This window comes from Aythya marila (genome assembly GCF_965140915.1).
Source record: "Aythya marila genome assembly, chromosome: 2".
Lineage (NCBI taxonomy): Eukaryota > Metazoa > Chordata > Aves > Anseriformes > Anatidae > Aythya > Aythya marila.
Window position 1 is genome coordinate 57,412,278 of NC_139043.1, and position 19,712 is coordinate 57,431,989.

At 40.2% G+C, this 19,712-nt stretch overlaps 2 protein-coding genes across 6 annotated transcripts in view; one reads left to right on the forward strand and one right to left on the reverse strand.

The window, feature by feature from the left end:
- TPK1 (thiamin pyrophosphokinase 1) overlaps positions 1 to 7,549 on the forward strand; it is a 328,823-nt gene extending 321,274 nt beyond the window's left edge. For all 4 annotated transcript variants that reach the window (XM_082752566.1, XM_082752567.1, XM_082752569.1 and 1 more), the window contains one exon: positions 6,422 to 7,549. In XM_082752566.1, coding sequence (XP_082608692.1) covers positions 6,422 to 6,540 — 119 coding nt within the window. In that variant the 3' untranslated portion in view covers positions 6,541 to 7,549. The remainder of the gene's footprint in view (positions 1 to 6,421) is intronic.
- Positions 7,550 to 8,628: 1,079 nt separating this feature from the next.
- SEC61G (SEC61 translocon subunit gamma) lies at positions 8,629 to 10,841 on the reverse strand (the record flags this gene model as incomplete). Of its 2 annotated transcripts, none has more annotated exons than XR_014316829.1 (3): positions 10,419 to 10,457; positions 9,607 to 9,709; positions 8,629 to 8,733 (listed from the first exon to the last, which is right to left on the reverse strand). XR_014316829.1 is itself a non-coding variant. In XM_082752572.1 (3 exons), the coding sequence occupies exons 2-3, from the start codon at positions 10,510 to 10,512 to the stop codon at positions 9,603 to 9,605; spliced, it is 201 nt and encodes a 66-aa protein (XP_082608698.1). In that variant the 5' UTR covers positions 10,513 to 10,581; positions 10,747 to 10,841. The 2 variants fall into 2 exon arrangements, 1 of the variants encoding a protein (XP_082608698.1); XM_082752572.1 differs by lacking the exon at positions 8,629 to 8,733 and adding an exon at positions 10,747 to 10,841 and having other exon boundaries at positions 9,603 to 9,709; positions 10,419 to 10,581.
- Positions 10,842 to 19,712: the final 8,871 nt, after the last annotated feature.

The following is a 19,712-nucleotide window of genomic DNA, read 5'->3' on the forward strand; positions in this document are numbered from 1 at the left end:
CAGGAAAGACAATATTGAAAATAGTTTATTCAGTTTCCATGTCGGACTTTCTGGGCCACTGTAATTATGTTAGAGTCTAAAGTCTGATTTTAACCAAAGACTGGAACACATCTCATTAGTAGTGCTAAAATGCTGATAATAGCCATGGAAACTTCCTGCAGCTATCGACCATTCCTGTCAATTTTGGGGAAGCAGTAGTTGCAGCAGCAACAGTAGCATGGAGGCACTCTATTCCTCACCTTAATTTTTATCAGCTTATCATTTTAAATTGCTCCCAAGCAGGTGATGTGACAGTAGGAGTTGTAGCTATTCTTACAGTACCACCATGATTACAAAGCTGGAAAAGTCTGCTGGAAATAAATGTGAAAACTTCTGACAACCATTTGCATTTCTGAAGGCTCACCCAGCATGGGTTGTTTCTATCCAGGGTAGAACATGCAATTCTGTTAACATATTTTCTCTTTTCAAATGGAATAGTTAAGGCTTGACAGTAAGTGCTTTTGTTGTCATCTCCCGCATTCCCACCGACACACAGCCAGGCAGCCTGTGCTCTGGAGCCCCTGGCTGGGATTCTTTGCCAGTACCTGCACCTGGGGAATCGGGTATTTGTGGGCCAGCCAGCCATTGTGCTTTTGTGAGCTCACTCTATGGATCTGGTGAGATTACAAAACCATTGTCCTGTGCTACGGAAACAGTTACCAGAAGTTACAGCAGTTATAAAAATTGCCAAAAGCAATCTCCACTTACTCAAAACTCAGCGTGGCCCTATCCCCTCCCAGTAGACTTGGCCAGCCTTTGTGGTACGTCTGTGTTGTGTTAGTGTTGAAAATAGTTCATGTTTTATTGTAAATTACTGCTATTTGCAACTTCCAGTTCTGCAGTTCACACTGCACAGAGATCAAGGACCCAATTTTTCCTTTGTATACATCGGTGTAAACCAAGATTAATTCCAGTGCAGTCAGTCTAATCACAAGTGTAAAACTAGGAGGAATGAAAGGAAAACCAGCTATAAAAAGCTATAAGCTATTTATTTATTTATTTATTTTTAAACAGCAAAATTAATGCTGCTGTTCCGCAGACACATGGTGACCTGCAAAGCACTAGCTCATGCATTACTAATGCATCCCATTTAAATGCAGATTTTTGCTCCTAACACAGAACTTCAGGGAAATCCTCTCCAGATAAACTATAATAGGATACCAAATGGTAATTCAATATTTCACTTTAAGTTGTGTTTCAGCTTATTGATCTTAATTTTCTATCATTTTGATGCAGCGTTTGCCTAGGGGGAAAAGGATTACATTCATTATAATAAGGCTTTTAATTAATATGTAATTATTTTGATATTCCAAACATCCATGCCAGGAGTGGCAATCTGCTTGTATTCCTGTACCTATTTTTATTTTCAGTGATGAAAATCAGCAAGGTGTGACTTTACATATTTCAGAAAGTAATTGAGACATACGGTTGAGAAAAGGAAGCATAGTGTAGATATCACAATATCTGTGTGTGTTAGACTTCTTGTGAGGGTGTTTGCTGTCAAACACTTGTGGTCACAGCAGTAGGACCCTGAATCATTGCTGGAATTCCATGAAGTGGGGACCTTTATGATATGCCACTGCGTTATTATGTCAGACTGCATTCCAGGGGTTTCTAAGAGGCTTCCATTTGCCTAAATGTCTTTGGAGAAAGACATCAGGCATGACTGACAGGAAGACTGAGCTCTCATAAGTTCCTCTCTAAACATGTCCATTAGGTGCCCGTTGGCTGTCCAGAGCCAAATGTGTACAGATGTAGGAATAACCAGAGGGCTTGCTCATTCAATTAAGCCTTTCAAATTAATGACATGATTTGCTTTTGCCACATATGGTATGTGTAAGAAGAAATTTCTTCTCTGTGTATGCCACCCTCAAGTCATGCTTCAGTGCAGCTTGTAAGATGTGTATTCAACCTTAATAGAAGGTTTTTGTTTGTTTGTTTGTTTTCTGGAAGTGTCTTAAATGATACAATGCAGTCATACAAATAATGTTTACAAGTCTACTAGATCATGAATAGTTATTGAGGAGTAACCTCATATTGAGTTAGTGTTTTGCAGCACCTAACACGGCGAGGCCAAACCTAGCTGTAATTAGAGTCCATGCTATTTGCTCAGTTTCCAGGCTGAAAGCATGCAGTGCAGCTGTGGACACATCAGCTGGCAGCAAGCTTAGGTCTCATTTCAGCACTGACAACTAAAAAGTAAAACTCCCAACCATGGTAGAGATATAATCATGGTAAGAGTTTTATAAATGTATTTTTAGTTTTGAGATTTTTTTGTTTTATATATATAAAAATGTATTTATATACATGTCTGTTATAAACATACACAGACGTATATAAATATATCTCAATACACACACACATATATATACAGCTTGATTACTTACAGAGTACATTTGTTTCACATTTCCAGATGTTCTGGCAACTGTGAGATTTTTTTCAGCTTTCACAGTCTTTCAGCTGAGATTAACATTTCCCACATTGCATCGTCAGTGTCATGTGTATTTAAAAAAAAAAAAAAGTATCAAAAGACCAGCTATAAAATAGTATAAAATAGAGGAAGTGGGCGCTCTCAGGATTAATGAAGCCTCCTCCTTTGTCATATAATTTGGTCAGCCAAAGGGACATCTAAGAAATATGATCTTTGTCATTATGCTCCTTTGGGAAGCTCATCTATGAGCCTTCATATTTCTTCTTTAAATTATTTCTAACATTTTCAAGACCTGACAGATTCAACCACCTGCTATATATAATAGTAGAGGCTAGAAAAACTTTCCTTCACTTCCACATCAAAATAAGCCCTGCCCATGACCATATGTAGGTCTGAATTAGTGATACATTGCAATCCATAAGAAATGAGAATCTTGAGAATCTTTTGATACTATAAGAACATGGAGGACACTGTAAAAACTTGTATCTTCATTCTAATTTATTTTTTTTTTCCAAGAAGACAGGAATAGCATTTGTTTTTAGTTCTAAACTCCAGAGCTGTCAGACTTCAGAACTACTACTTAGTTATGTTCTCGTGTAATCCCCGCTGCTTTCCTTGGAGGCACGGCCACCTAGACTCATTGCCACTGAGACACGCTGACTTTATGGATGGAGAGCGATGAAAAACAGTACAGCTACATTGGAAGAGCTGGATCGAGTATTTTTCTCACAAACACTTTATTATCAGTAACCAGTTCAATTGGAACCAAAGCACTAAGCAGAATTTCAGGGGAAAAAAAAGTTCCTTATGCTGCTGGAAGGTGTTGGGGGGGGGGGATTTGTTTTCTTTGCTGAAACATTCTTATTATTTTCATTGAAATCAGCAGTCAAAATCTCATAAAAAAAAAAAAAAATGCCATTCTTTGTCTAAAAGAACATTTTCAATGATCCAAAATAAAATGCCTTTCTTTTATTTCGAGAATTCTAAACATCCCAGGTATTTTCCAGTTTGAGGTTAAAAATAAAAAATAAATCACAATTGGAAATCCATTACTAAAATAATTTCTGGTACCCATCAAAACTGTAAATACTAATTATTAGACATTAAAAAGGTTGTTTTCTTTGGAAGGCATTTGAGAAAAATAACCTCAACAGCAAGAATGTTTTTTCGGTAATAGGTTTTTCCCAAGGCATAAGCTCTTTCTAGGACTTAACAAGTTGGACCAAAAGCTATTAAAAAAAAAAAATGGCTCAGGTATGAACTGATAGAACTTCCCACTTCTTTGACCTTGTAAACTTCACATCATAATGCATGGCACAGTAGGAAGTTTTCCTAGAAGCAGTAGGTATGTACATCCTGTTATTTCCTCTACTGGTTTAAACCTAGTTTTTCACATTAATTACTGTTCATTTATTGAATGGAAAGCATGCATTTTTAATTATGTTAGTTGAGATGTTGGCTGGTTGTGAAACCAAGTAATTGGAATTTGTCCATTTGAGCAATGTGAATCAACAGCAGTGTTTATAGTCTTTGCATTTTTCACTTCAGCATTTCAAACCGCGATTCTTGCGCAGAAGAAAATCTGGTAAAGATAAAAAGCTCCATCTAGTGGGGAAGAACTTTTTATTAAAAAAACAGGATTTTCACTTTGTTTTATGCATGAGGAAATACTGCTTTAGATTTTGTTTCATTAAGCTGCCATGTTCTTAATTCTCGCCTTCTACAAAGCTGCTATTTCATATGCAAAGCTGTAACAGGAAGAATTATTCTGATAGTCTTGAGCAAGAAGCAATAAATGACACTAAATGAGTGGGTTTATACAAAAGAAGAGTAAGAAACTGTGTGTCTCCACACAGTTTGGGGATTTCCTTCTCTTCAAGCTTCACTATGCAGCAACCACAAATGTTTGTGTTTTTTTCCTGTGTCAACAAGTATTTTAAGCTAAATACCAAGTTTTGCATGTTTCCAGTCAGTATTAAATTCAATTCTTAGAACAGTAGTGTTTTGGCAGTATTTTTTACATGGGGAACCCTGCCCATGTGTGACCTCATCTTCATTAAATGACCTGCTTATCTGTGAAGGGTGAAATCCAGCTTCTCTGGCAGCCTAGTGCAGGGCATCAGCTTGTAGCACGGCTCAGCCCCGTCAGCCTCTGCTGTCTCACCGAAGGCAAACACCAGAACTCATTTGTCCTGCCATTTGGCTAGTACCCTGCCTAGCGCCAATGCGTGTCCAAAATCATCCTGACAGAAATCTAGCAGCTTTATTTTAGGTACGTAACTAGCTAGTACAGCACTTCTTGTGTGTTGGTTTTGTTTTTTGTTGTTGTTGTTTGTTTGTTTGTTTTGTTTGTTTGTTTTGTTTTTGTGTTGTTGTTGTTATTGTTTTTTCCTTGCTGATCTGCACTGCATTGCAGCTATGCTCCATGCTCCCAAGATACTCAAATGGCAGGAATCTTCAGGTTAAAGCAGCAGTGAAACTCAGGTGTTGTTCTCTCCTTCCAACCACATTTGTCTAGCAGCCGAAACCACTTCTTCACTGCATTTCAGGCCAGTAACTAGAGTGGGAGCAGAAATGAGTACAGGCAAGTGCAGATTTGGCACAAGACAATGAACCATGCTGTGTTCCCTGCCCTTTGGCAGACTGTCCCTCATTTTTACGCCATACATCCTGGCAGGGTCAACTCCCTGTGTTGCTTATAGCAACTGGTGGACATCATAGCATGCCTTGTGTTACTACATTGCTGCACAGGAGTTTGTTATAGCCCATGTTCACATCCACGACTGGAAAATTTATCTTCGTCCTGTACAAACCCCAAAATAGAACCTAAGTTGCTTTGCACACTTCTTGATCACCACCTGGCACTTGTCATTTGGATTGTTTTATAGACTTTTTAAGAAAGGACAGTTCTGGGAGTTCTTATTGTGAACCTTTACAAGGACTAATACAGGACTAGCCTTAGTGTGCTTTTGGGGCATATATGCATGTTCAAAAAGTTCATATATTTGCAAACACAAGCACATTACCTCTGAAAGTGAAGAAATGGAGGCTAAAGGTTAAATTGCATTGTTTGGGGGAACTTTTTATCTTTGCAGGAAGCTTATGCAACCCTTAAAACATCAGCTAAAACAGTACAGAACAATCGTTTAAAACTTCTACAGCTGCACTGCTGCAGTGTTAATCTCCCCTGGAAATGACATTAGCTATTTGTCATAGAGTAACACCACTTGGTTTCTAATGCAGATGGACACCTACCTCACTACGCATACGACAGGAGATGTAAGTCACTTGCTGCAGAGCAGAGGTGTTAAATAATACCACTAGCTGCCAGCCTCTGCTCTAGAACTGTGAGATACAGGAGGCTCGCTGCTGAGCTAAAGCAAATCTTATGTTTCGAACTGCAGCAAGACCTTCTGCCACATTTTACTTGAAATACCTCGTCTAGAACTGTACTTGAGCAGAGCTAATGAAATACGAATTTACAGATGTGAAACACTGGGGAACATTCAACTATGTGTTCTTGTAATCATCTGCTGTAAACTCAAAATGATCATTTAGGGATTAAGTATCAGCTTGTTCTACAAGTCATCTGATAGTGTTTCATACAAGCCTTATAATTAGTATTTTAAATTAATTGTGGGAGTATTGCCATGGGGGTCAACAAGCCCCATGGTTGGTGGTAACATCGTGCTCTTAACAATGAGGCCATGAGGATGTCCTCAGTAAAAAAGCAGAAGCTATGTCCTCAATAAAGTAGTAGAAGTTATTGATCCTTAAAGAACCCTGGTGCCCATGTGGTCATTACACCACAAATGGCACCCGAACAGGGACATGAAGAATGTTACACCGCAATTAATATTTAATAAAAACATCTATTTTAGATATTATTTATCTACATTAGATTTACTGAGCTGTTTCATGGGTACCACTAAGCCTCTTTTTTTTTTGTAGCTAACCAGGTGCTGAAGTTTGGAACACTCGTCAGTACTTCCAATACCTACGACAACTCTGGGATTGTGACCATTGAGACAGACAAGCCTTTGCTGTGGACAATGGCTATCAAAACATAAGATGAACTACAGCTGTCTTTTCTGATCCAACTCACATTTCTGCAAAATTTCAAATTTCTCTGAATCAAGACAATAAAACTCTTCCTACACGAATAAGCATGCACTGATTTTATGTACTGAATGGAAAACAGGCCTGAAATAGAAGTCATAACCAAATCAAGATGATTAACAACTGAGTACTTCATTCCAGTACCTCACTACTTGATCAGAAGACATTCTGCCACCCCATATGACTGCAATCAGAAGTGGATGCAAAGAACTGATATTTTGATGGTTTGGATATTTTTACAGTGTATTTTATAGAATCATAGAATCATAGAATATCCTGAGTTGGAAGGGACCCTTAAGGATCATCAAGTCCAACTCTTGACACCGCACAGGTCTACCCAAAAGTTCAGACCATGTGCCTAAGTGCACAGTCCAATCTCTTCTTAAATTCAGACAGGCTTGGTGCAGTGACCACTTCCCTGGGGAGCCTGTTCCAGTGTGCAACCACCCTCTCTGTGAAGAACCCCCTCCTGACGTCCAGCCTAAATTTCCCCTGCCTCAGCTTAACCCCGTTCCCGCGGGTCCTGTCACTGGTGTTAATGGAGAAAAGGTCTCCTGCCTCTTGACAACCCCTTACGAGGAAGTTGTAGACTGTGATGAGGTCTCCCCTCAGCCTCCTCTTCTCCAGGCTGAACAGGCCCAGTGACCTCAGCAGTTCCTCATACGTCTTCCCCTCCAGGCCTTTCACCATCTTCGTAGCCCTCCTCTGGACACTTTCCAACAGTTTCATGTCCTTTTTATACTGTGGTGCCCAGAACTGCACACAGTACTCGAGGTGAGGCCGCACCAGCGCAGAGTAGAGCGGGACAATCACCTCCCTTGACCTACTAGCAATGCCGTGCTTGCTATCCCAATATTAAACTATTTTATCCCAATATTAAACTATTTTCCCCCATTGCCAAAAGGAAATATGGTAAACAAACTTCACTATTAAAAAGTGATAGCATGAAATGTAATTTCAAATATTTTTCTTTCCCTATTTCTAATAGGTGCTGGTGAAGATTACTCAGTAAGAGTAATAGTTGAAACTTCGTACTTGTAAGGCGTGTCCACTGAAGCAGCTTTGGTTTTGCTGCAATACCAATATTGGATTTCACAATATTAACTGATTATAAAAACCTGTAACACACAATAGCACTGTAACTTCTACAATTACCAAGTATTTACAGCAAGGTTTTTGCAGTGAAATACATGTTTCTTGCTCTCAATATGAAGTGCATTGCATCTACCAATTTCCGCAGGCTTAGTTTTTAAATCAGAGTATTCAGTCATTTAATAAGTGAAATCAGTTGGTCAGTACATGCAGAGGCCTTTACAATTTTATGTGCAGTTGCCTGACACAACCAGTATCCAAAACCAATTGGTAAGGATATACATCCTGTCCAGCAGTGTGAACAACTCTGTGGTTGAATGTCTCAAAGACTGCTTAATATCTCTGAAAACTAAATTAAACTCAAACTGCACATCCTCATAACCAAGTTTTGCTTCCTTAATTCTGCCATCAGCATAGTGTCAGCACCGCAAGTTTGTTTTTTGATGGATTTTTTTCCAGTCAAGTACGTAATACAGCCTAATAGGAATTCCAAATGCAGAAAGAATTAGGGGTAATGATAGTGATTCTAGAAAGTAATGACAACAATTCCAGCTGATAGACTTTTGAGTCACCACTTGAGAGGTTACAGTAATGATGTTTTCCACTGCCTACTTTTGCTGAACAATAGTGTCTACTGAAAGAAAAATTAAGCATTCAAACAGCTTCTGAAGACAAGCTGTACAATTTCCACCCTTGATGTTTTTCAAGACACAACAGGACAAAGCCCTGAGCAACCTCGTCAGAATGCAGCACTGACCCAGCTTTAAGCAGGAGGTTGGACTAGGGGTGTTTCGAGGTTCCTTCCTACTTGAATTATTCTGTTCTACTTGAATTATTCATTCAACTGTAACAATAAATGAGTTGGTTTTTTTAAAAAAAAAAAAAAAAAGCACGGTAGGTAAGTATGATTGCGTGCACTTTGAAAGAGAAATAAGATAACAACAATGTGTGAAAACCCAAAACTGTTTAATAGTGAACAAGTTACAAAGCTGTGAAATCTTTGCAGCAAACGTCACGATGTCTTGTCCTTCACCGTGAGCATTCAGCCGCCTCTGTTGAAAAAACAGAATAATCAGTTTCAACTAACTGAGTACCTTCAAGTGATCCCATCTGAAGTCTAATTTAGCCTCCCTACATTGCCTTGTTAGGAAGGTATTACCATTACAGCTAACTCCTATTTTCAAACATTTTTCTTTGTTTAGAGGACAACTCTTAGAGGCCTAAGCGAGCCATGTTTCACAGTCCCAGAACAGTATTTTACCTGTTCCACACAGGTTAGAAAACCCAACTGGAAAAGGGATGACATCAGCTCTGAAGAATCTGAGTTTCAACTAGTGCCATTAATAGCAAGTACCACAGCTGCCAATCAAATCTAACGGTGAAGTTTTTCATGCTGCAACATCTACCTCAAAAGGTATTTTATGATATTACATAAAAAACAAGAGTTCCAAACATATCTGGCATTTAGTAAATGAAAGAGTAGTTCGTTCTATGCACTGCCATCTTCCAAAATAATCACAGTTTTCTTTATCTTTCCCTCCATGCATTTATCCTGGATTCAGAAATTATAAACTGGAAACAGTTAAGAGTATGCAATATCCAAATAAGGTAATTGTTATACACTGACATTCTGGAAATCAAAGATATTTGATGTTCATTTTTGAAGCACATACTAGAAAAATTAAAGAACAACGGATCTAATATTTCGCAGTATGCTAAGATGTGAACCCAGAAGTAATGATTTACTTCCTCAGCAAGCTCTTTGAACATTTACCTACCAATACCTGTCATATTATAGTAAAATGTGAAATGCACAAGATACTAAAGCAACATGAATCCTGTAACGGTTCGCTAACTCTGTTTAAAAATCGAACAGGTAAAAATGAATGCAGAACTTGGCAATTTGAAGTTTCATATTTACTTACACAATAATGTTGTTGATTGGGATATGGATCAATTTGACAAAGAAGCCAATAAATCCCATTATTGCAAAGCCTATCGCTGTTGCCATTGCAATCTTCTGGAACTCTGCAAAAACAGAAAGAAAATTTAGTCTAGGAAGCCCAGCGTATGGCATACAGGAGAAGTTCACTAGTGACCTCTGGAGAGAGCTGTCTTTGGAAAGTGGATTAACACTGGAAGCAGTTCAAGAGCAAACAGCATTACAATTGAGAAACAAGCATGTGTTTTTTTCAGAAGACAGATGAGATTATTAAGCAAGATGATGATGCTTCCCACAAAGCATAGAACTGATCCTTTTTTTTTTTTTTTTTTTTTTTTTTTAAATAGCAGTAAGCAGAATTGGATAGATCCACAGTCCATAACAACTCATGGCACATTTATTCCATTATTGTTCTTTCATTCCTCTATAGGCCCTGACAATAATCCCCAATACATAATCAAAAATGGAAAAGCTGCAATTATGTTTGTCACACTAAGACACCGTCTTAAGTCCCCACAACAGGACAGTACCTAACTGGTAGGCCCACTTATTTTCAGATGGGAACCATGAAGTGGAGCATGGTAGGCAGCAGCCACTAAAACCCCTGCCAACCTGACAATGAATGAAATCTCTTGCTGATCGACTTCAAAAGGTGTCAGTAAAAAAAAAAAAAATAAAATAAATAAAAAATCAGTTGAGAAGCACTCAGAACACTCAGGACAAGTGAAACAAAACCACTCACACACACAACACGTTAAAAGTATAGGAGGGCATAAGCACCGGGTCCCGCTTTACCTTTCCTGTCAGGCTTGGTGCACCTTTTGACCAGCCGTATCGAGTCCTTCACGAACTGCCGGCTGGGCTCCACGAACTGCATCACCTGGTCCATGGCCACCCGCAGGGACAGGCGGGCAGACTTAGCAGAGCTGCTGCCACGTACGGCGACAGGGGAGGCTGTCTGAAAGAAAGGAGCCCCAGGAGCAGTTAGTACCAGATGCCTGAGGGCTGGCCGTAACGTGAAACCCAGCCCAGCCCAGCCCAGCCGCCCTTTACGAGACCCCACGCCGCCCCCCGGTCCCCTCAGGTGCCCCCGGTCCCCCCAGGCCCCCCAGGCCGCCATTACCGGGTGCTCCGCCGGCTAAGGCCACGTCGCGATGCAGCTGGCGTGACGTCAGCGAGTGCGACGGGCGGGAGGCCGCGCCCCTCCCCGGCGGGGCTGGGCACAAAATGGCGGCGGGTGGGGGGGCGAGGAAAGGGAGAGGGGCAGAGGCAGGGACAGGGACAGGGACAAAAAAAAAAAGAAAATAGAAAAGAAAATAAATAACAATAGTAATAAAAAGAGTTATAAATCCTGTCATATATTTTTTTATCACCTTTTGGCCCCTCGCTACAAGAAGGACATGGAGATACTTGAGCGGGTGCAGAGAAGGGCGACGAAGCTGGTGAGGGGCCTGGAGAACAAGTCCTACGAGGAGCGGCTGAGGGAGCTGGGCTTGTTCAGCCCAGAGAAGAGGAGGCTCAGGGGTGACCTTATCGCTCTCTATAGGTACCTCAAGGGAGGCTGTAGCGAGGTGGGGGTTGGCCTGTTCTCCCACGTGCCTGGTGACAGGACGAGGGGGAATGGGCTAAAGTTGCGCCAGGGGAGTTTTAGGTTGGATGTTAGGAAGAACTTCTTTACTGAAAGGGTTGTGAGGCATTGGAACAGGCTGCCCAGGGAAGTGGTGGAGTCACCATCCCTGGAAGTCTTCAAAAGATGTTTAGATGTAGAGCTTAGGGATATGATTTAGTGGGGACTGTTAGCATTAGGTCTGAGGTTGGACTCGATGATCTTGAGGTCTCTTCCAACCTAGAAAATTCTGTGATTCTGTGATTTTGCATCCCACTTTAGGCACCTAAGGGATCTAAGAGCCTTGTAGCGTGAGATAAGGGGAAGGTGTACACTACACCTGTAACAAATGCTGTTCATAGAAAGGAAGGGGGAAAAAATAAATAAATGCTGTGGAAATCTTGCCCTGTGATTCAGACGTCTATTGATTTGTGGCCATCACGCACTACAGGAGTTCAACACTCAAAACGTTAGCTCCTAGGGTTTTTTTGTATAGAGGAATGTGCAGCATGGTGCTTAATATAAAAGCTTTTTACATTTGATCTCGACAGGCATGATGTATAATGCTTGTCTTCCTCGTGGGAGGGTAAAAAAGGTTGTCTGCCCAAAGTGAGTCCTTTCTTTCTGCTTTTTGGTAGGCAAATCAGATCATGTGGCAGATGAAGAACACAGATAACAGTGTTCATTATTATTTGATTTAAATATTAATTTCAATCTAGAACTCTGTACCTGCCTGCCTGCTGCAGTAATCCAAATATATATTGAGTACCTAAGCTTGCTAATTATTTATCACTCAGGCTGTGTGTTTTTTGCAGCCAGAATCAGGAAGACTGCTGCCAGATAAAGTGAATGCTTTATTTTAGCTGATCTCAACTAACTTCTGGATTTAAATGTATACAAAATGGTTTCAGGGCTTAACTTTTTGCTGACAAGCTTCATGACAGATAAGGTACCATGTCACCATTGAAAGATGTAGCTGGATATTGAATGGATTGACAGCTGCCTTCTTTGTCTTTGCCCACAGAGTAGGTCCCTCAGTATTGATATCTCCTTCAAAAGTAAGCGTTATCTTTGGAAGGTTATTGCTTTGAGTTCCTCTGTGAGTTTTCTCCAAAGGCCTGCCTTTGAATGTGATTTTGCTTTGATTTAGCCCTCCTGTAGCACTGTGCCTCAGATGGGACCCTAATTCTGGTAGCCAAATTCAGCTGTACGTTTTCCATTGGCATACCAGCAGGGTAAGATCACAGAGTCAGGCCTCCACAACAAATATGCTTATCATTCCTCTCTTGGTTTTGAGGCTGGTTTTCCGTATGCAAGATGTGCAGTGTTACCACTGAGGGAGAGGAGGATTCATAAGGACAGCAGATGAGGGTCTGACAGGCCCAGTGAGCACATGAGCAGAGCAGGTTGCCAGTGCTCTGAATGAGATGTCAGTATGTGCAGACTTTTTGGTTTTGTTCTGTTTCTTTTTCCTTCAGTGTCGCAGATAATGCTAGAGACTTTAACAGCAGAGGAGATTCCTGTTTACAACTGTGGTGTGTGATGATCCTTGCTGTGGACCATCACTGCAAAGGAATGGTTTCCAGAGCACAGTGTCAGTAGCCAAATGGCAACGGTTGAAAAAAATTAAGCTGAATCAAAACGACATGTGTATGAAGCAATCCATCACCTAGACTTTTGGTTGGATTAGGTTTTGATTAAAAAACATTTGCTGAAATAGACCTTTGCACAAATTCCTTAATTTAAATTGTCTTTCATGGGGAGAAATGTTCTGGAGAATCTCGACACATATTGCCTGGCTTAACAACATGAGTGTGTTGTCATAGGCTTTGTTGTGTGGGTTTTGTTACCATGGGTTGTCAGTGATGGGGCAGAAGGTATTGGCAGTCCTCTTTCCCAGCTGTCCTCTCCCTCCCACTATGAGCTCTTTTCTTTCCCTGCCAGGCTGCAAGTTTGTATTTCAGCAGCCTGGGGGAGAGGAAGATTTCTGATTTATGTACAGGGAGAATTTTTTTATTTTTTTTTCTGCCCTTGAACTATTTTATTGTTCCTTAAACTTAGTCTTTGGGGTATGTTACTTTTCTATACATATTTACAAAGAGTGATCTATTTCTGTGATCTTACAGAAAATGTGAAAAAGTTTATATCTCCCAGACGTGTATCTTTTCTTTGAAAACAAGACTATTACCAGGGTATTTTGTTTCTACTTCTTTATGGTCCTTGGAAGGTTGGGGAAGTAAGTGTTGTGCTTGTGCATGAAAATTTTCATGACAGTTTAACAAGTCTGTATTTATGGCAATACCTAAACCATAAATAACCATTCTCAATAGAAAAAGATAGCTGTTATCCTATATTGTAATGTGCTTCTGCTGATTTTCTTCTGGATATTTCTTTTGCATAAGCAGGAACAATGCCCCTTATTTCCTTGCATCTTTCTGTACGAGAGAATTATTTTGATGATAGTTTTACTTTGCTTATTTACTTATTTTGATTTGTGATTTCTGTTTCTCGTTCTTTAGAGGAAACGAAAGATGAATACCTGCTTTACTTTTTAACTATTGCCACATTAGACTATTGTATAACATCCATGGCTCTGGACGCCTATGCTAATGTTTAGCAAGGGCAGTGGGAGAAATGTCTGTTTCAGTCTCTCATATTCCACCCTGCCTGCCTGTCCTACCCAGGTATGTCCCACAGCAGCCCACAGAGAGCCAGTGCTGCCAGCTCTTGGAGCAAACATGGCGAGGGATCCCCTGGAGAGGGGAAAAGGCTCAGTCTTCAGCATGGGAGGAAGATCACCTCCTGTGGGCTGAGACTGCATGGGTGCAATTGCTGAGTGCTGCAAGGAAGACAGAATAGTAACTGACTGAATGTGCCTTCAATGCTTCCCTGTTTCCCTACAGGAGGTTACTGCTTTTTCACTACCTTGCATCTGCTCAAAGTACCTGCTCCTGCTCAGGCTTTTGTGGATGATGCTGCCAGGCTTCAGCAGGGAATTGTGCTCTCTGCATGCTGGAGGGGAGAGACCTGGCAGCCTAGTTTCCTTGCTTTCAGAAGTGTTGCCCATGAGGGCCCCTGCAGCCCTAGAATTAATGCTTCATTGTGTTGATCCTGGTAGTTCTATGGCCACAGGGAAAATGGGTTGGGATACATGGTCTTACTGAGTGGTCTCCTTCCCATCCTGTGACAGCCAGCAGGAACCAAGCCGAGGTAGGTGGGTGGGAGGCAGGCACAACCAGCACTGCTCAAGGTCACCAAATTCCTTCAAACAGCCATGGCAAAAGGCAGCATTTGAACTGGAAGGAAGCAAGGCAAGAGATCAGTTGCTTCCCAAGGGGAGTTTTGGGGAAAGATGGATTATTTCAACAGAGTAGCCTGTGGAGACAGAAATTAACTTGCCTTTGTGGCTTTGAGAAAAAAATGGTTATCCTGAGAGATAGCAAAGGAAAAGCTGGAGACTAAGAAAACAGCAGGAAGGTGGCACTCAAGGAAGACAGACCACATGGGACAGGGGGTATCTGGACATGCTCTGAGGTGGAAGATAGACATACTAGAGAGAAAACAAAGACTACACGGCAGTGTGAGATCTACAGCCCAAACATGGGAGCGGTGCAGAGAAGGAAGAGCGAGGGTAGGAAGGCAGACTGGAGCATGGGAGAGTGTTGGGGGACGTTCCTGTACAGAAGAGCCTGCCAGCAGATACCTCCCTCACCAGGTGCTCCAAGACAGCACAGTAACACCGTTGACTAAAGTCATGCTGATGATCCATTATTTGACCACTGGTGTTGTTAGATGACTAAGTGGCTATAAAATTCAGTCTTTAGAAAATGCAAAACTATATGGGACCTTTTATTTCTTAATTTTATGTTATCATAAATATGTAGGATTAATTTATATCTTGAGAAACCTTTGGAATATCTATGTGTTTCTGACATTTAAAAATTATTTTTGGCTTTTCATTCTCCTAAATGTTCCTGAGTCTCTGTTTGGACTTGATAAGCACATCTGCGTGATTTATGATGGAAAGAAAGATGATTTCCCTCCTCAGTAGCTGTGCAGATGCAGAAGAACATCATAAATAGGGAATTAATGTTAGGAGAAATGATAGCTAAGATTCAGGGTTTGGAAGAAGATGACAAAGTGTTTGTGGCCCATGTCTTCGGGTTAGCATCATTAATTATTGAAATGTCACTAGTTCAGCTTTTAATTCCCTTGGTCGTGAAAGAAAATGTTGCTAGTCTGAAGCAGTCAACAAGCCCTATCCTATGATTTGTGCTGCTTAATATTCAATAGAGATGAAATGTGGGAATGAGAGAGGAGTGCAACTAAAATATATTTTACCGGTGCTAGATTTATTGTGTATAATTTTAAAGATGACCTTTTAAACAAAGTCTATATTCAATTTCATTTGAAAGACCTGAGGAGTGAGAACACTTGGAAAATTTGTGTCTGTATGCCCTTATTGATATATGTAATGTGACAGAAAAAAGGGCAATATATTAAGATGATATCTCTAAATGATACTTCAGACTAAATGTGTCTGAAGATAAAGTTTCTAGATAGCAAAAGCAATATAGAGAAGTTAACAGAGGATAGATGTGCCTCTGTCAGCTGTTTACATCTGAGAGGTAAAGAGAGAAAAATCAAATACTTAATAGTTCTCTGATACAATACTTACAATATTTTGTTTTTGTTTAGTGCAGCTGCCACTGATGGCTGTGTTTTCTCTCATTTTCAGCCATGTCTAAATTCTTTGTTTTAGTTTTACCACTTCTTAAGTTTGTGGCTTGTTTTTTGTACCAGTCGATATCATTCTCCCATAGTTTATGGGTTCATCAAACAGAAATAAAGTAACGTTAAGATACAGTGGGGCAGAATGCTTCCTCTGAATGATGCTCTGGTAAGTGGCAACTGAAGATACAGGCCTGGTCCCCTTCATACCATGTCAGTAATTACTATTTACCATCCTTAGTAATTACTATTTACCATGTCTGAATTTAAGAAGAGATTGGACTGTGCACTTAGTCACATGGTCTGAACTTTTGGGTAGACCTGTGCGGTGTCAAGAGTTGGACTTGATGATCCTTAAGGGTCCCTTCCAACTCAGGATATTCTATGATTCTATGATCCCAAATTAATAAATATATGTATATATATATATATATGTATATATGTATTCTTAACATTAAAAAGTTTTTGTTCGTTTGTTTGTTTTTCCCCCCAGAGGACAAAGTTTGATTGAAAATGAAGTGATATCTTTCATTTCATAGCAGAAATGTATTTTATGTCAGCAGAAACATTTTTTTCAGGTGCTTGGTGTGCATTCAGACATTTAAAAGTAGCTTTCAAAAATATGCAGTGGTTGCATGGATTACACATAAGACTCAATCGTATCAGAAATACAGAAGGAGCAACAAAAAGTGCAAGCAAAGCATCTTTTCAAGTGTATTGAGCATAGCTCCTATTTGCTTCAAGCCGGGATGACAGAGCAACCAGCTTGTTCAGTAACAATGAACAAGTTCAATGATGCATGGATGTAGTGTCAAAACATTAATTAAGAGTCCCACTGTTAGGATGGAATCTTGTTTTACTTCATTTTGGCAAACCTGCTCTTCAGTTTGTAAAGCATATCACATGCCCCCTGCCTCTCCCCCCTTCCCCCTTTTTTTTAATAAATGTAGTAAACTAAAACTGTACTTTCTCTTTTTTGTGATCTTTTAAGGCACCTTGTACTTGTGTTGCTCAGGATAAATTGCTTAGGGTAGTTAATAGTCAGCAGCTGAAAGGGATGTTGATAGAAAAGAAACTCAATGGTCCTTATGGGTCTCTTCCAACTCGAGATATTCTATGATTCTATGAAAGCTCTTGCCAATGGAAAGAGCAATAATTTTACCTATTTTTTTCCCATCTTTCTTCTGCTCATCCATATAATGTTGGTCGGCTGCCTCTGTTGATTCCTGCTTTCAGATTAAGTAGGACATTTGCCTTTGGCTCAGATTAAGCTTTTATGGGTTCACATTTCTTAATCTGAATTTTGCCAAACGCCTGTGCCAAAGCAGACATCTTACGGATTTGTGCAGGAGCTGTGTGCTTCAGGCATGCTAGCAACATGAGCTTCACCCTTCAGAAAGGAAACGTACTGCCTTGGAAACGTTCTCTAAACATGTAATGACTTGGGCATAAAAGAATGCAGAGGAGTTTGGGTATGAAATGAAAATCAGTTTGGGAAGGTTTTATGGGGACTGTTCTTGAACTTTGGAAAACTAGATTTATTTATTTTTTACTGTACAATTTTTCCCACTCTTTTAAAGATATTTTGAACACCTCTCTTTCCTCCTTTGTGCCTTCACAAATCTTGAGTCTGCATGCCACCTAAGAAGTCTGCATGTCACCTCAAATGCATTTTTGGCTATGAGTTTTGGCCATGATTTTTGGCTATTTCAGTTTCTAGGTGCTGAATCTGAGGAACCTCGCTGGAACCTACTGTTCACAGAGCAGAGGTGCAGTGCATCTGAACCATAGGTGCTTTAGAGATGTCTTGAGAATGACCTGGAAATATTAGTCAGTAGAGAAGCTGTTTTGCTCAGTCAGTAGTTGAGTGCATAGTCCACCTCACACATTCCTGGCTATTTCTGTAGGAGGTGAAGAGTTTGGACACTGACAGTTAAAGTGTTAATTCCCTCTTAATTCCCTGGGAAAAAAGAAACCACACATTCTGGAGGAGGCCCAGTGGTGGCCTTGGAAAGTTCCACCAGTGCTTTTCTGTTCCCTCTCCAATTCTTTGCTTCTAGAGGGATGGATAACTTGGGTTTCTTGCTCTGTTTCTTTATTTCTGTTTCAACTCAGAAACACTTTTCACCATGCAGTTTGTATAAGCAAATTAGATCCTGAGTTTCTGGCGACAGGAAGTTTCTTATGACACTGAGTTTCTTATGACAATAAGATTGTAGTACAAGTGTGCTGTGTTGTTTCTCCTCAGCAAAGGCTGCTGCTGGACGTGTAAATGAAGAGCCTTTGGATCACACCAGAGGGAGAGCAGAAGAAGCAGCAGCTTTTCATAACATGAGGAATCCATAGGCCTTTCTCAATGGTGTCCTAGCCTGCAGCAGTCTTATTGAGTTTTATGTGACCCTGCACAACAAATACTGAGATCTGCTTATTTATCTCACTGCTCCTTGTTCATTTATCCAAGTCTTTATTCATTGAAAGAATGTAGGGAGTCTTCCCTTTAATTGGCACAAACATATCCAGCAGTTATTCATCACAGAATAGCCAGTAATTTCTTAGCACCATCAGTAACAGTTGCAATTGGAAGGGCCAATGAAATACTTGTAAATCTCATTTCTTTCGCTTCCTTTCTCAGGAAGATAAAAATCAATTACTTGTATCATTGCAGAAAAGAACAGAAGCCTGCAAGATGGTGTTTGTTTAAAAAACAAGTACCTAAGGATCTAACACTTCCTGATGCCTTTATTACCCAGATGTCACTTCCTCTTAATCATGGAGTTACGGTGTTGTGAAACTGTTAAAAATGTCGAAGTAATCAGATTTAGGAAGTTTCAGGAGTGAGTTTTGCTAACACTACACCAAGTTTGTGTCTGTTCTCTAACTCCTGACCAGGCCAAAGATTTTCTTTAAAAATTAGATGGAAACATTTCAATGGCAGCATCTCTATAAATTTTGGCAGCAAGTGATAGCCCCTGGTATTTTTTAATTAGAACCTTTCTGAAGTTGTTAGCTAAATTAGTCAAGTATGAAATAATCTTGCCCAAATGATTATCTGCAAATTGCACTTTGAACCTTGCATCTGTCTTAATGTGTGGATACCCTGCTATCCTGATAATGCTATTGACTGGATTGTGTATCCCGCTTCTAGCAAATTTGTGGCGCATCATCTGAATGAAACCTGGCATACCTTTGTAAAATTCATTTTTAAAGTGCCTGGCAGCTGTTTGATACTGGTGTTTGTAATATTACAGTTTGTCAAGTGTAGTCAACAGACTTTTCCTTATTACTCGCAGCCGAGAAACTGATCTCTTATGTATTTCATAAGCATAAATAATTTTTTTTTAATAAATGTTTTGTTTTTCCTGGGTTTGTGCTGCTGGAGTAACAATACTTGCTCTGGATCTGTAAGAACTCTAATCCTGTTCAGAAGCTAATGATGAGTCAAGCTGTGAAATTAATATCACAATATAATTGTAATATATAAATATAATGGAGTCACTGATAAACATCGTCTGACAGGTTATACTAGGTTAAAGAGACTGCATATGGTCTCTTCACGTTGTTTCCCATACCAGGAACAAACACACCATGTTTATAACTGTCCAGCCCAAACTCACTGATAAGCATCCTCTCTGCAACCATTCAGAGCCTGCTCAGTCCCCACTCACCTCTGAGCCTGGTTTTCTCTGTAGAAGGCCAGCCTGCCCTTAACTACCCTTGATTAGCTCCTTCTTTCACATAAAATCAGTGAAAGC